The 17,146-nt window shown below is 38.2% G+C and overlaps 1 protein-coding gene across 1 annotated transcript; it reads right to left on the bottom strand.

Moving 5' to 3' along the window:
* Window positions 1-6,499: 6,499 nt before the first annotated feature.
* On the bottom strand, window positions 6,500-11,020 carry LOC147855149 (LEC14B protein-like). The gene is made up of 9 exons (XM_087330313.1): window positions 10,338-11,020; window positions 10,122-10,241; window positions 9,573-9,653; window positions 8,989-9,165; window positions 8,797-8,874; window positions 8,099-8,277; window positions 7,436-7,603; window positions 7,208-7,268; window positions 6,500-6,874 (listed from the first exon to the last, which is right to left on the bottom strand). Exons 1-9 carry the CDS (start codon window positions 10,926-10,928, stop codon window positions 6,653-6,655), a joined length of 1,677 nt encoding a protein of 558 aa, XP_087186439.1. The 5' UTR covers window positions 10,929-11,020; the 3' UTR covers window positions 6,500-6,652.
* Between the last annotated feature and the right edge of the window lie 6,126 nt (window positions 11,021-17,146).

Below are 17,146 nucleotides of genomic sequence, written 5' to 3'. Positions count from 1 at the left end.
AATTTTCTAATTGAATGGCATTCAACACTTGTCGTTTGTATTTGAGTTCATGTGGATGCTAAGGCGGAATTCGTCTTTCAGTGAGTTTTTAAGTTGAATTACATTTTGTCACTTACATCGTTTATCATGTAGAGGCCCTTTTTTTCAGGTACCATCTCAAGGACAACAATACATATATAATCATGATCAGTACCATCTTTTTGCATTTGCTCTTTTTGTTTGAAACATATTAATAATAGAACCAATCAACCATAGAAATCAATTTAAAAGTCGTCAAAATTCACATTCGATAGATTTTTGCATATAAGAGACTTCTCATCAATATATATGACCTACAGTAGGACAAGCTAATTTTGTAAGCATATACATTCAATCTATGTGGACCCATATTACAAAAACACGATTAGGAGTACGGTAAATCATTTTACTGGAAATTCCTAATTTTGTTATTAAATTGGGTGAATCTTTTGGAAGCATGGAACATCAAAAAAGCCAAAAGTTTGCAAAATTGTTGAAAACATCTTTCCCCCAATTTGAAGAGAAGGTTGGTGTGAAGCATTGTTACTATCTATGGATGTTGATTTAGATTTTCACTAAAATAGATATGGGGCATGACTCATAACATGTTTAATGTCAAGATTAGCAATGGGCACGGTTCAGTTCGGTTTCAAGGCAAAAAAACCAAACCAAACCGTTTATGAACTCTCAGTATTTAAACCAAACCATTTAAGAAAAAGTTAAAACCAAACCGTTTAAGGAAAAGTTGAAACCGAACCGAGCCATTTAAAACAAAATTTAAACCTAACCACTTAAGTCAAACTAGTTAAACATCTAAAGAAACAAAAATACATTAAATTAAATAAGCATTTAAGTTAAATTTATTAAATCAATAAAAAACCATTAATTAAACCATTACATCAATAAACTATTAAGGTTAAAAAAAAAAAGTTAACCAAAAACCTTTAAACCAAACCTGTAAACCTATAAACTCGAGTTTTAGAACCAAAACCGAACCGTTTATCGGGAATCCAAACCAAACCAAACCATTAAATATTTTGGGAACCAATAAACCGTTAAACCATGGCTTAACGGTTTGGTTCGGTTTGAGCCAAAACTGTGCCCATTGCTAGTCAAGATATATAATCACCGACCTATATCTTCTTGTATAAACATGTCATCAACCCCATAGATATTATGGGTGTTGTATTAGGGTTGGTATCTTGTAAGTTCTTGTCATACTTTCAAGTTTCATATCTCTTTCCATCTTGCCGTATTTAGATTCGAAATTGTAAAATCACATTCTCAATCACCCCCCAAGCTCTGTTTTGAATCCATTTCAAGTTAGGTTAACAATAAAACATTTACATTTTGATAAAGTTAATCACATGTGAAAACAACATAAAACCATATCAGGTTCATTTTCCACCTTATCTTCAATACTTTCATATTGCACCTTTTTTTTGGTGAAAATCTCCCTTCAAAAAACAATACTTAAAGTCTCTTTATATTTTTCCCATGAGTTATGTTGTCCAAGTTCATGGTGTGTAGAAGTTGTTAGCATGCAAATATTTCCAAATTGTTTTCCGTTATTTCTTTGGTTCAGAAACAAGAAAGGCGATAATCATAAAAAGTAATGTTTTTTAGCAAAATAGAAAAGGAACCAAGGAGAAACTCACATGAGATTGTCACTTGTTGGCTTTATGCATGCATTGTGGGTTCAGCCATGTGGACACAAAACTCTCTTTTTCTTTTAAAGAAATTCTTCAAAGTAGAGGAAATGCTCTTCCAAGTCTAAGTTATCTAAAGCTCTACCTAGAAGTCTACTAAGTCACTCTAACAAAAAGTTATCACTAACCTCCAAAAAATAGTTTGTCAAGTCTCCCCACATCATGTAAAATCCAAAGGTGTTTTTTCAAAAACTTGAGTTTACAATTACTACTAATATACTGAAGGAAGTCAAGGAGTTGGGGGTGTTTTCTTGTTATAGTGCACAACTCCATACACCATTAAATCAAATTTATAAAAACGATATAAGTGTTTAGTTTTTAATCAAATTCCTAACATGTATCCTTATCATCTATAGGTAATAAGCACATTACAAGTTAAAGCTCCAATATCTTTATCCCTATAGTCTTTTGGTGTTTTTTCGATACAATTGCCCCATTCTATTCACTTTCAAAATGTATGCATTGTTGACATAGAATTTTTCCATGATTCTAATGAATGTCCACTCTTGGATGTAGATGTATCAACAATATACACATCCAAAATTCAATTCTTACTTTATTTTTGCTTAAAAATTAGGGAGTGTATTCTTTGGAATAAGAGTGGTTGTTTATGAAGTCCACTTTCCCCTTCACCAAAATAATGAATTAGGTTCACGATGACCTCAATTATTGTCATACTTTGATTTCACATCATTTTATTACCACACTATGATATAATACATCTCATAGGGACATGAAATGCAAGAAGTATATTTGCCAACAAAATTTTGACTAGGTGAATCTAGTTTCTATGTCGTCTATGCAATTTCAACATGACACGTTACATAACAATGATACCTTTCTGTAATTCTCTATAATTAATGTCAGTACTTACGGAAATGCTACAAATATCCTAGCACTAGTTTCTTTTAACTCTTACTTTTTTTAGTATTAAAAATAAATTATTTCCTTGAAGGGAAAAGAGACAAATTCTCTATTGGTTATAACCTATGATCTTTTAACTCAATAGATCATATTTGAGAGAATTTAGGTTTGAGAGAATTTAGGCAAGCATGCCAAAACATATGATATTTCTCATGAGGAATATCCGTAATTGACTTGATTTAACAAATTAGAGTAAAATTGGATTTTGACTGATACTTTCTTGTTGGGATTTGAAGGTTGCGTTTGCGATTTGTTTTAAAAGACTCTTTACTAGCCAATACTTTTAAAATTATGTAACAAACGACAATAACTAGCATTCTTGTTATGCATAATTTATGCTTTCTTAATTACTTGAGTCAACGTCAACAAGTCAACAAATTAACTAGGTTGATAACGTATACATAAAATGGGAACTTTAAATTCTTGCGTCCATAAGAACAATAGTATGTGTTTGACATGGATATAGTGCATTTAGTTTGAAGCTTAACTTGCAAAATTATGTTATGGCACAGTTGGGCTCTTTGATAGATAAACCTTGTTAGTCTTTCTATACATAACCATATATGATCATCCTAGTTATTTTGCAATTCTAGTTATCCAAGAAAAATATTTTTGAGTATGCATCATCTTAATGTGGACCTCATGTCAAAGATTGTTTATAGACTACCATGCAATAGAACAATGAAAAATACAAAAGATCAACATAGAAAAAGGTCAAATAACATATGGAATAGTATAACAAAATTGTCTTTTTCCAAGGTGGTAGAGTTGTTATCATCCTTTAGTTAGAAGTCAATTATGACCTTCAAGCAAAGAAAAGCACATTCATGTTGAGGATTAGGACTTCATAAAAGACTTTGGATCCTATAATGTATCTTACTAGATATTGTTGCACTCCAAGCGAGATAGCTCATGATTGATGGCATTCCTCTTCATTGCAAGCTACACTCTTCCAAGCTAGACCTTTACTCAACTAGTGGTTGTTTTTTGGTAGAGGTCATTTATCATGATTGTATCAAAGTATTCCTTATTGTAGACAAGACAGTGGAAGAGGCCATCAATGGCTTCTAAGCTTTGGGCGCAATATTAACTAAGTACAATAGTGCTCAATTGACAACAAAACTTAGCAACCAATGTTTAATTAATTGGAGAATGGACAACTCTTAGAAAGGAATTTAAACAACACTTTCAATTAAGTAGATAATGAGACGATACAAGATGATGATCATGAGCTTGAGAGAGAGATTCTAGTTGGAAAAGTCACAAAACTGAGTTTTGAAGTTCATTTTGTGTAAGGCCTTTTCTTACTTGTTTGGACAAAGAATCTTCCAATGTTAAGCATAATTTCCTACACTATTATTACATAAAGCTTTTCGTATAGAAAAGCTTGGGAAGTGTAATGACTCGCAAGTCCTTAGCAACAACTCTTTCGTTTTCCGAATTCATGATATTTTGGTGTTTTAGAAAAACCTTTTCCATTGAAGAGTTTCTCCATGAATCATCAAGTACATGATGTCCATCTAACTTTTTAAACCACTTCTTAATGTCTTTCATTAAAACGATATCAATATTTTTCTTCTACGTTTGTTAAAGTTCACAATGAGTTTAGCGAATTATCATTAGCAAGTTGAAACGAATGCTCTTAAGGTAGCTGAAGTGTGTTTGGATATGAAACCAAATTTGTCCTATGAAAAAACCTCGTTGGATAGTGTGATTTTGGCTAGGATAAAGGTCAAAGAATATATTGGCTACTTCTTAATTTTGTATCTCCTTAAGGTTCCAAATCTTTTCTTGAACTTGCAAAAAGTGTTCGGGTGTCTTGTTGTCCTTAGCAAAAATGAATTACAAGGTGTTAGTTAGATTATGCTTGACACATTTTATTGTGATAGCCACAATTGCTTGTCGTGAAAAGAATATATTACTTCTTATGATACAAAGAAGTTTTAAGCTCCAATAACATGTTAAATGAGAACTTGATTTACTTGAGAAGGCAAAGTTGAAGTATTGTCCTTCAAATGCAAATTGTGCCGATCTCTTAGTGAGTGAATACTTGGTGTGGTGCATTTAGCACATGTAGACAATTATAGCGACACAAGCGATTGAAGGGTGGTAAAGAAAGGTGGGCAATTCGAGAATTTGCAAAAAATGTCTCAAATAGTTAACAAATTTCTCATAATACCCTTTGTGGCATGCCTCAAATAACCTTCATGGACATGCTTTATTCCAAAACTGAAAGGAAAAGAGTGTTTGAAATATAGGAAGTGAGCATGAAAAAACCTCATGAGGGAGAAAAACTATAAAAGAGGATGTTGTCGTATTTTTATAGTTTCTTCTCAAGTACGGCAAAATCAACTAAGAAGCAAGGGTGTGCTAATCCTATTGGACTAAGTACTAATGATTATGTTTCAACATCAAAGCACAAGCTCAACGTCACGTTAAGGGCAAAAGTGTCCAAGCTATCTTAGTAGCAAATTACTAAAAGTTTATCTACTTTAGGGCTTCTTTCCTGTATCCAAGTTGTTAAGTTAATAACATTGTTTCTAAATTTCATTCTTATAGTAGATTGCCTCTAATGTTGTAATCGGGGTAGCTTTGGGTGTTTGATCATCTAGTTTATTTGAATTTTACTCTCTTTAATAGCTTTGTAATCATGTCTACAAAATTAGATTCACCTCATCACATCATCTTCAGGAGTTTCCTCATGAAACCTAAACATCTCTTGGTTCAGAACCCTTGATGTTTTGGCTTAACACGTGTGTATTGTGATACTTTGCAATATATTTTTGTGAACCAAGCATGAAGAGGCATCACACAGAGATGATATCCATGGAAGGATCATCATGAAGCTCTTTACATTAACAAAGGTGAGATGCAACAAATGTGAGACCATGATCCGAGCAGAATTAGTTGCTTTGATTGAGTGATGTTGACCACTCTACAAAGCCACATTAGGGAGTTACACACTACCCATACCACTTGCTTAACATTCAAGCAGTTGTTGCTTAAGGTGTTCATTTGTAATATCGAAGTCAATAATTACTCATCTTGACTTTGAGAAATTGACGATGATGAAACTACTTAGCAAATTTGGGCAATTGTTCGGAAATCTCCTGACACTCAACAATCCTCTTCTTAAGACTTGATAAGGTTCAAGATTAGGAGGGATTTGGAAACCCTTCTAAAGGATGAGAATACCATTAGGTCTCATGGGCGATTGGGATGATTTGAAAAATTGGAGTTGGGCTGAAGTCAAGGGAAAATCTTGCTAGGATCATAATTATCAGTCCAAAACCACGTTCTTATCTATGTTTCTGAATGCCACACACATGCTTCGATAGAGGGCATAATAATGCTCCTAAAGACAACATGGTGGGAGTTCAAACTTGAAGCAATTGTGCGAGATAGGAGCATTTAGATATTGATGGTAAGTAAGATAAATTTGTCACCCTTTAAATGGGGTTTTGCTCAAGGAGCTAGAGCTCTATTCTCCGCACCATATAATATAGTGTATATGGTACTGGATTCTAGAGAACAACTAGTGTCTTGGAATTGTTATTCTCCATGGAGTACAATAATCAATACACCAATTGAAAGGAAAACCTAATTTGGGCAATTGCTTTACATAAACTACCTAATTTGGCAAAGTGCTTTACATAAACTAGTCCTAAAACACCTTAAAGAGGATTTATCTTGCCACAAGATCTGCAGAAAAGATTTTCAGTACAGTAGTATGGACAAATTGTTTCCTTGTGGTCGACTTCAGGAAAGTATATATATATATATATAATGAGCACAGGAGCAGCAATGAGCATTCCAATTTTTTACAAAATACAAAATACTCTAAAAAATAGGCAATAAAAGTTGTCCAGTTATATAATACAATAAACGATAGACAGCTTTACATTTTATTCCAAAATCAACAGAAGTTTGGTAATGATATGAACATTTTAAACATGAATCAATCTAAAATTCTTGCTTGGGTTTTTTTACCAAACATTTGATCAATCGCTCATGTATTCATCCATTTCCGAGTACATCGAATATGCACCTTGTTTCCGGCGAACATACCTTTTGTCGTCCTTGTCTCCATGAAGATGCTCCCATTCCAGTATTTTCCCATCCCATGAAGAGCTCACAAGGTTTGGACGAAGAGGATGCCAGCTGCAGTCCCGAATAGTCGACTGATGAAAGCCAGCAAGCTTCCCGACAACTTGGCCAGTCACCTGATGATCATGAAGCGCAAAGAAATTAATCGTTAATAGAATCCATGGTATTCATGTGTCTCACAGGCCATACGATAATTTCAAAGATGTTAAATAGCTCGATAAGTAACGATGATTACTTGAATCTTTCACTGATAATCATGAAGTGCATAGAAATTAATCGTTACATAGAATCCATGGTATGCACGTATCTCACAGGGCATACGATACAAAAATCTTTACTAGCTTGATATATAAAGATCATTACTTGAATCTCTAACGTAGATTTTTTGCCTAAATCCTAAATTATCATTTTACAAGCAAATAACAATGGATTAGTACAATTATCCGTACCAGATCATATATGTATACACATGCATCATGTGATCCGGTATATATATACTTCTGCCCAGTTCTGACAGATAAATTCAACAAGAGAAACTCTATTAGGAAGGAATTATATCAGTGTCTTCATAAGAACAAAAAAATTAAGAAAACTTTTAATGAGAAAAGAAAAAGGAAAATTAATGTAAACTATAAGGGAAACAATGCTCGAAGAATTCTGCAATGCATCAAACTTACGTGAATACTGGTGAAAAGTAGCAACGGATGAGTGTACGCAAAACATGATGACCTTTGTATGTCATGAGAGATTGATCACACGGGTGCTTGATATTTAAACCAACTCCTGGATAATCCATCCATCTATAATCCCAGTTATACGATCGTATTTTCTTTCCTTTCATCTTGCTGCAAACATGAGGAATTCACAACAATTGTCACATTCTCTGCTTCCTTTCGAGGCAATATAAAATAATCACTTGATCTCTCTAATCTAATTTTAGCACTACCTACATAATCCAAGTTTGAATCAAGAACTATGAAGCATGATGTTAACACAACATACAATCGGATGTTACGTAATGATTCAAATAGAAAAACACCGTAAAATACCCTTGAACCCCAGTGAATTCCCAAAATCTACAAATAAGGGATGAATTCCTCATATAATTTAGCATTATATATTTGGGACAAATGCGACAAGTAGACCATTACTGAAGATGGGGTTGATCTGGGCATTTTGGGGAAACAATGAAAAACAGGAGTATTTGGGGAAATACGGAGACCTTTGGCGCATTTGGGAAATTAAAGAAAAAGTGATGCATTGAGGAAAAATAAATAATTAGGCTTGTATTTCAGATTTTTTCCATAGCTCCAATTTATCCACATCATATACACATATACCTTAATGAAGTAGTGGTCGACATCGTCCTGATGTCCCAAAGTTTGATTGTTTGATCTTTACTATTGGAGATAAAATATCTGCCATCTCCACGGCTATCGATAAATGTTATGCCCTCCAAGTGCCCCACAAGTTTTCCCGCTGGCTGGCTTTTTGACATCAAGCACCTCCTGTCCCAGACCTACAAAATAAAAAAACGACCAGAGTTTCTAAAAAAACAAACAAACCAACCTTCACATTTCAAGAGAGTAGACGAAGTGTAGAAGTCATTGCGAGCTATTATTGATAGATAGATATCTTTTAATGTTCACGGGAGACCAATTGTGATCTATAAGACAAGGGCTAGCCCATGGCAAGAATGAACTCAATTCTTTCAACCTCATGACTTTGATGATATGGTGTAAACGACCAACCCAACAACCAGCAAGAGAGAGGGAGAGATAATGATAGAAATATTGCATCATATATTATTGAAATCATTGCATGGATATTCAAGGAAGAAAATAAACAGAGATAAAGGGATTCCTATTTTTTTCACTAGAAACATTAACTACAACCCAGTTTGGAAAAGCCTAAAACTCACATAAAACAAAATGTTAAAAATATCACACAATTATGTCCTATGGTATGGGGAGAGAGAGAGAGAGAGAGAGAGAGAGAGAGAGAGAGATTTGAGCAAAATGCATATAGGACAACTTGCCTTGCATGTATGATCATCACTCCCTGAGATTATAAGGTGAGACGTTTCATCTGCATATGTTACAGAGTTTACATCATCCTGCAAACCACGCAAAATGTATATAAATATATGTCAGCTTTAAATGCAAACCAATGTTTTATCTTGACATATCATTGCATGAAATGAAGAATCGAAACAATAATATCATCATACATTGTGAGCTTGTAAGCATAAACTTATTCGATTGGCCTCCAAATCATATACGTATATAGATTTCCTGTTACTCCCAGCTACTATTTCCCGGCCATCTTTCGAGAACTGAACTGAATACAAACTTGGTGAATCTTCGCTCAATGGATTTGTTGAGAAATCAAGGCCATTGTGGATTTCCTGTATGGGTTTTGAGTGGTTAGAAAAGGATCGCCACCACCAATAGCAGACTTGTCCTTACCATGAAATAATCGTTATATTGATTTTGTTAAAGCCTTTTACCTGTTCAAACTCTTACCAGTCACATTTTTTGGAAACTTTCTTCTTAACTCACTCATCCTGGTAGGTTTCTTTTCTATTTTTCCAGGTTAGAGGTGAGTAGTTCAGTTATATTGCCCTTTACTATGTGTATGTAGGTTGATGAAATATATAAGCCCATGTTGAGATTTCCTTTAATATTCTAAATTCTAAAAAAGTGTATTGTTTTGTACAAGCCCTAATCTTTTGTTCCTGTGAAGAAGAACAATCATCCTTGTGGCTTGATTACAATGAAATTTAAGGAAGAAATAAAATGAAAATCATCGTACCGTGATATTTGCAAGAGACTCAACACCACTTTCATTTTCGATATTCACTAGATGAACGATAGGTGACATTGTTGAATAAATCTGTACACAAAAGGGAACCAAGAGGAATTCATTAGACATGCAATATGTGTGTGTGATTTGGGGATGTCATTTGGCCATTCTATTGTAAGTTAAAAGGTTAGCAATAGAATATTTCAAAGAAACTCGACAGATATATCAAAATGAACATATGAGAACTTATTTTGAATAAAATTATGTCAACAATAACTGGAACCTATATTATGGTCAACCAGACTCCTGCATCCAAATTGAGAAGACAAGTAACCTGATGTAGGAATGTACATGTTCCTCACAAAGGCATGCATTTAGACTTTGGTATTCACATACACCCTTTGTATGCACTATCAACATTATAAAAGAAACCTCACAAGAAATCGCTGATGTATGATGTATGAATGTACATGTTCCTCACAAAGGCATGCAATTATACTTTGGTATTTATGCATACACCCTATGTATGCACTATCAACATTATAAAAGAAACCTCACAAGAAAACGCTGATCGTGTGATAATGCGGTATCAGTGACTGTCCACTGCAATTGGCGGGCAAGTATGTCTTTCTTGATGCTCCAGCCCTGATTAGTATTATAGACGCGTATGTGGCGATCCTAGCAATAAAAATGTTCTATCGTTTGAGACATAGTACAGAATTAAGGAGAAAAGTAGGTTGCTTTACATAAAACATTTGACGAAGAATGACACACCTGAAATCCACCCACAAAAAGGGATCCATCTGATGAAAACTTTCCAACATAAACCCTACTATCCATCTGATCAATAATCTTTGGACTATCGACAGGTAAATATCTTGCCGCCATATGGCAACATTCAGCCCTTGACCATCTCCCTCGTTTTGATGTATTTGTTTCCCTTCCATGAAGCATTATCACGGTGTGCACCATCCCATTCTTCACATGACAACGATAACCTTGACCCGGTGCAGACAAAGTCTTTGTCAAATGTGCAATAGAAGAATCCAAGGATAAATCTACACCCTTAGCTGACAATTTGTGAGGACTCACTTTCTTTGTGCCAATTTCTGGTTTCTTATGTTTCCCCTCCTCACAACTGTTAAGCTCACGTTCGATACCTGAATTCCCATTTGCGTCATCACCTTCATCACTGGAATCACCCGATCCATGTAAAGCTAAGTCATTCTCTTCATCACTACTTTCACCACCATTCCATAAAGACCCAAAACCATAAATGTTGCTTGAGCCAACTCTGCGTGCCAAACGGAGGGCTTGTTGATAGAAGTCAAAGGCAAACTCATTCCCTCTTCCTGGTGAAGTCATCCTCAAAAGGTTCTTCAATATGACGATGTCCACCAATAATAATAAAATCTTTCTAACTCACAAGCTGAACGAAATGGCATTTAGAAATACCCCTGTGCAGACAAACCACAAGTGTTGAGCAAAACATTGATGAGCTATTTAGCGACAATAACACAAGACATAGATGGGCTATTAAAGAACAAGGATACAAAAAATAAACATATAAGCATGAAATTTTGCACCATGTATCATGATAACGGATCCATGTATGTGAATCTCATCACATTATGCAATTGGAATCATATCAAAGTTAAACTCACACGATTGATAAATCATTCTCACACGTTTACACTGATCTTTTACCTTTTGGTTGATATGTGTTATCCATTCAAGTATGCCCAATTACGATAGTCATTTCACAATTGAAAGGCATGAGTTCACATTTATCACATGACTTAAGATATAGTTCAGAACTGATCATACGACAAAAGAAAGATGTAGATTGACGACAGACAGAAACTTTTCCAGCAAGATGGTGAACATTTTTGAGAATAGAACATGTACCATATGTTTATAAACTCCTCATGAGTCAAAACAATTATGCCCTTTTATCACCTACTCTATTTGAGCTACCACATGCCGCTTGCGTACAATCCAGAGATGGAGGATTAGAGCAAGTGTCTATGTTGCTATTTGCGCGAGCTCCATGAAATGAAATTCCTGTTAGATGGTGAATATTGTTGATGCCAATGGTACATATACCATAGGTTGTCTATTCAACCACAAACAAATTTATCACCTTTGCTTGACCACTAGTGTATGATCTTTGCTCTTCCACTCAACCACAAGTGTATCAACCAAACTCACAGAAGATCAAGAAAAATTAAATTCAGAAACAGGTTTTTAAATCTTCTTTTTTGTTAAACCATTCTAAACCCTAGCCTGCCAACAAGAGTGCTTTATAAGCATGGATTGGTCCAATGGATCATTTCATCGTCATCATCAACCTCTCTCTCTCTCTCTCTCAGTGAAAATTCATACATACCACAATATCACCATACCATACCATCATCGTAATATCTGGCATCATCCATCACTATAACCATCATCATCGACATATACAGCATCCATCATCATCCATCACCGTAAACCCCCAAAATCATCATCATTATTTCTCTCTCTTACTTATAGATTAACATATCATACCATACCTCCACCTCCTTTGTTGTTGTTGTTCCTTCTTCTCTGCTCCTTATCTTTTCTTGGCAAATAGTTTTAACCGGAGGGAAAAGGAAGCGGAGCTAAAGACATGCCTGGGGAGCTTGATTTGAATGGAATTGATGCAGAGGAGATTGACTGAATTTGTGTCGGTTTTAGAGGCGAAGAGGAAAAGGAGAGAGTCGAGACCCATCCAAAACAAAAACAAAAAACAAAACTGGCTCATATGATCGCCCATCAGGATCGGATTGTACCGGCTACTGCCGGTCCATGAGAAGGTGGGGAGATGGGGAGATTTATCGTAGAACACGTGAAGGGTCACCGGCTGGGGCCGGTGTGCTACCCAGCCACAGCAGGTCACCACCGGTTGCTCCTTGGTCTCATAGCTAGAGTTTTGGCCCCTATAGAAACTCTACATTTCTCGGCTCCATTAAACTCCATATCTCATGTCTTGAATGTATGTATGTACGTACGTGTGTGTATGTATGTATGTTATGTAGGTACGTACGTATGTGTATGTATGTATGTATGTAGGTAGGTAGGTACGTATGTTATGTATGTATGTATGTAGGTACATATGTTATGTATGTATGTATGTATGTTATGTAGGTAGGGACGTATGTATGTATATCTATGTACCTATGTATGTATGTTATGTAGGTAGGGACGTATGGATGTATATCTATGTACCTATGTACCTATGTATGTATGTATGTATGTATGTAGGTAGGTAGGTAGGTACATATGTTATGTATGTATGTATGTATGTTATCTAGGTAGGTACATAAGTATGTATATCTATGTATGTTATGTAGGTAAGTACGTACATATGGACACACTAGGTTTAGGCTATTTATGTAAATACTAGAAAGGGTTGTTGCCCTAAGTCAGTTAGTATATAACTAACTGGCTTTGTAACCAAGTTTAAGGTGTCGTTGTTGATGTACTGTGCCATTGTAACTTTGAGAGAGTAATAAGACCGTTACATTGATTTATGCCTATTTGTGTGTCTCCTCTCTATTTGACCTCTTGATCTTGTCTTTGAAGAAGTTGCATATGTTGTTATACAATCTATTCTCTTGCTTTGTTCATCTTATCTACATCACTCAGAAGTTCCTCGCTTGATAAGAGTTGATCTTGTTCTGCATATGACGGCTTGCTTCCAACATCTGGTATCAGAGCACGAGGTTCTTTGATTATGTGGGCGTCTGCCTTCGTGCCTTCATCAACACTTCTCCACTACACCCCAAATATCTTTCTGTTGATTTGTTTGTTGGAAGACTGAGATTATTAGTCAAACTGAAATCTTCTGGCTGATAATCTCTACAAGATCATTCTTCTTGAGAAGAAACACCTGAAAAACCCACACTCCACTTAATTAAACCACAGCTCAAGTAGGCCAAACGATTGTGTGCTCTTCTTGGTGGTTGTAGTCGCTCAGAGTGGGATCTTGAGCAAATCGGCCTCATCGATGCTCCATCCGACTAAGAAAACCTCATGTAAACCAGTCAGTGTTGTCCCCTCATTCACTATAGTCACTTGGAGCAAGATCAACATTACAAACAACACATAATCTGTAATCGGCCCTTGAAATCGGCATTTGGAATTGGATTGACAAATAACTGTGCTCAATCCGGCTAAGCAATATTCGGGAAGACCAGTTGGCTCTGTCCCTCCACTTGTTATAGCACCTTCGAGCCAGCTTTGCCCCTAATTGCCATATGGAACCTAATCGGCTAACTAAACGGGAAGTTGATCGGCTCGTGTCCAAATCCAATTCCAAAGACGCCGATATTCTCCTCCGTTATCTGCTCGAACCGCCTTCAGCTTCCGGCCGGTTTCTCTTTCAACTCTCGCGTGGAGCTCTTTGAAGACGGATAACACCTGATCCTTCGTCTTCAACGGTGTGGCCCACAACTTCCGGCTGTGGTCATCTATGAACGTCACGAAGTACTGCGCTCCGGCATGTGACTTCGTGTCTACTTGACACACATCCGTATGCACCAACTCCAGTGGTGCATTACGTCTCATCGGTGGCCTTGGTCGGAAAGAGGTCCGGTTTTGCTTACCGGCTAGACAATCAGTGCACTTCTCCAAGTGCACGTTCTTCACTGGAATGAGGTTGTCGTCTGCAAGCCTCTTCATCCCCTTCTCGCTCATATGACACAGTCTCTTGTGCCACAACTCACCGGCAGTGTCGGATGCCACGTTCACTTCTTCCAGACATAACCGGGCATTCATCAGGTATAGTGTGTTGATCTTCTGGGCCCGAGCCACAATCAGGCTCCCTTTGCTGAACTTCATGACACCGTTCCGGATGCTACCCCTGTAGCCTTCATCATCTAGCCGACCGGCTGATATCAGGTTCAGACGAACCTCCGGAACGTGTCGGACATCCTTCAGCAGCAACTTGCATCCGGTTGGTGTTGACAGCCACACGTCTCCTATGCCGACAATTCGGCATGTACCTTCATTCCCCATCCGAACACAGCCGTGATCACCGGCTGAGTAGGATGAGAAGCATTTCCGGTCCGGGGTAAGGTGGAACGACGCTCCGGAGTCTACCACCCAGGTAATCTCGTCGCCGGCAAGGTTTATCTCACTCTCCTCGGTGATGAGCATCAACTCTTCTTCACTTGCCGCGATTGCCGTCGTTCCCTTCCGGTCCGACCCCCTCCGGTCTTTACCGTTCCGGTCCGGGGTCTGCTTCGAATCGGTACCGTTGGTCTCCTTATCTTTTCGGAAATGCCGACAGTTCTTTTGGAAGTGTCCCGGCTTGCCGCAATAGAAGCAAGTGGGCCTCCCCCTTGACTTTGACCATGTCCTCGACTTCTCCCGGTTCTGGGGACTACGGTTTCTATGTCTTCCGCGTTCCGATTCGGTAAGGAGCGCTTTGGAGTCGGAGCTCGTATCTTTATCTTTCCGACGCGCCTCCTCATCTAGCAAGCTCGACTTTACTCTTGCTAGGGATAACCGCTTTCCTTCCGGCCCGGCGTTGCCCAAAGTGACAACCAACGTCTCCCAGCTGTCCGGGAGGGAACCGAGCAGGAGTAGCGCAAGTACCTCATCTGCGAGAGGTACTTCCAATGAAGTTGCCTGGTGGATCAGCCCTTGGAAGGCATTCATGTGCTCCGCCATGCTGGAGCCATCTTGGTACCGGAGTCTTACTAGCTTCCGGAATACCGACACCTGATTAACAACATTTTTGTTCTGAAACATTATGCCGATCTTCTCCCAGAGCTCATGAGCCTTGCTCTCTTCATTGAAGTTGTTGTACAAGCTCATGTCGATGAAGCACCGTATGTACGCCGTTGTCTTCATGTGCTTCACCTCCCATAACTGAACCGGCAGCCAGAGGTCTTTAACCACGAGCATGTCCCTCATCTTCGACTTCCACACTGAATAATTGGAGCCGGTGAGCTTGAACATGCCGCCAAACGATTCGTCCATTTTTTGTGTCGTTTCGCTCTGATACCACTTGACGGGAACTGAAACGCTCCCTATACGCAACGCTCGGCCACAACCGAGCTTAGGATCATACACAGAAAACGGGAAGTAAATTCACGACACAAAGGAGAGAAAAGGTACACAGGATGTTTACGTGGAAAACCCAAACTAAGGGAAAAACCACGGCAACCCACAAACTGCAAACTATCACTATGTTGGAATGTACAAACATTGAGTTCACGGAGGCAACGACCTCGTGCTCACGATCTTCGCCACAGGCGGCGGTTACAACAGAGGCAACGACCTCCTTCTCTCTCTCTCTCTCTCTGTACACTGTTACGCGCTCTAATCTCGTGCAAAACAAGAATGACAACAACAACAACAACTAAAAGTTTGCCCTAAGTCATATTTATACTAATATGACTTTTCGGCTATTTACAAATATAGCCTCGATGGACTCTCAGAAACATATTTACGAATATGTCTCTTCATCCGGTTCTCACCGGGTCTGCACCATCCGGCTCTCCGTAGCCGGGTACTCCTCATCCGGATCTCACCGGGTCTACACCATCCGACTCTCCGTAGTCGGGTACTCCTCATCCGGTTCTCACCGGGTCTGCGTCATCCGGCTCTCCGTAGCCGGGTACTTCTCATCCGGTTCTCACTTGGTTTGCGCCATCCGGCTCTCCGTAGCCGGGTACTCCTCATCCGGTCTCCACCGGGTCTGCACCATCCGGTTCTCCATAGCCGGGTACTCCTCATCCGGTTCTCACCGGGTCTGCGTCATCCGGCTCTCGGTAGCCGTGTACTCCTCATACGGTTTCGGCCTTAGCCGAGTTTGTTCATTAGCACTGTTCTTCTCCCTTCCCATCCGGAGGGACCTGTCTCCCAACACACTGCCACATTAACGATTGAGGCCGAATATGTAGCCACGTCCAACGCGACCAAATAGGCCTTATGGCTCGGTCAATTAGTGTGCACGTTTCGACAAGCCGACTTTGACTTGGCTCTAGTTGTCTATAGTCATAGTCAAGGTGTTGTCGCTCTATCCAAAAATCAGGTTCATCACAATGCCTCAAAGCATATAGATATGAGGTATCAGTTCGTTCAAGATGGTGCATTTTCAAGAAAATCAGCCTCGAGAAAATATACACAAGTGTATTCCTACAAACCGGTTTTGCTCTGAACACAAGATGGGCGTAATGGAAAGTCAGTCTAATCAGGTCAGACACTAAAGAAAGGTCTCGGGCAATTGGCATCAGCATTTCAAGATTGGGCTTTGGACTGTTAGCCGGTCAACTAGCCGAATTATACTAGTCGAAGTTGGAGTTGGAGTCGGGGTCAGAAGAGTGAAGATAGTTTAACAGAAAGAGTAATTTTTGCCAAGTAGAAAATGGGTAAAGCATGCTATGGTGTACCAACTTTTGGCCAAAAATTTAGTACTAAATCGAGGAAGAAAATAAACATAAAAAATTGAAAATAAAACAATTACTACAGAAAATAGTGGATTATCATCCATTGAATGAGGTTCAAATTCAAATAACAAATTCAATACGAATGTACAAAGGTATTAT

This window comes from Azolla caroliniana, unplaced genomic scaffold (genome assembly GCF_043228905.1).
Source record: "Azolla caroliniana isolate FFs.n. ecotype wild unplaced genomic scaffold, voAzoCaro1.0.p SCAF_14, whole genome shotgun sequence".
Classification (NCBI taxonomy): Eukaryota; Viridiplantae; Streptophyta; class Polypodiopsida; order Salviniales; family Salviniaceae; genus Azolla; species Azolla caroliniana.
This window is presented reverse-complemented; position numbering and strand designations above follow the sequence as displayed.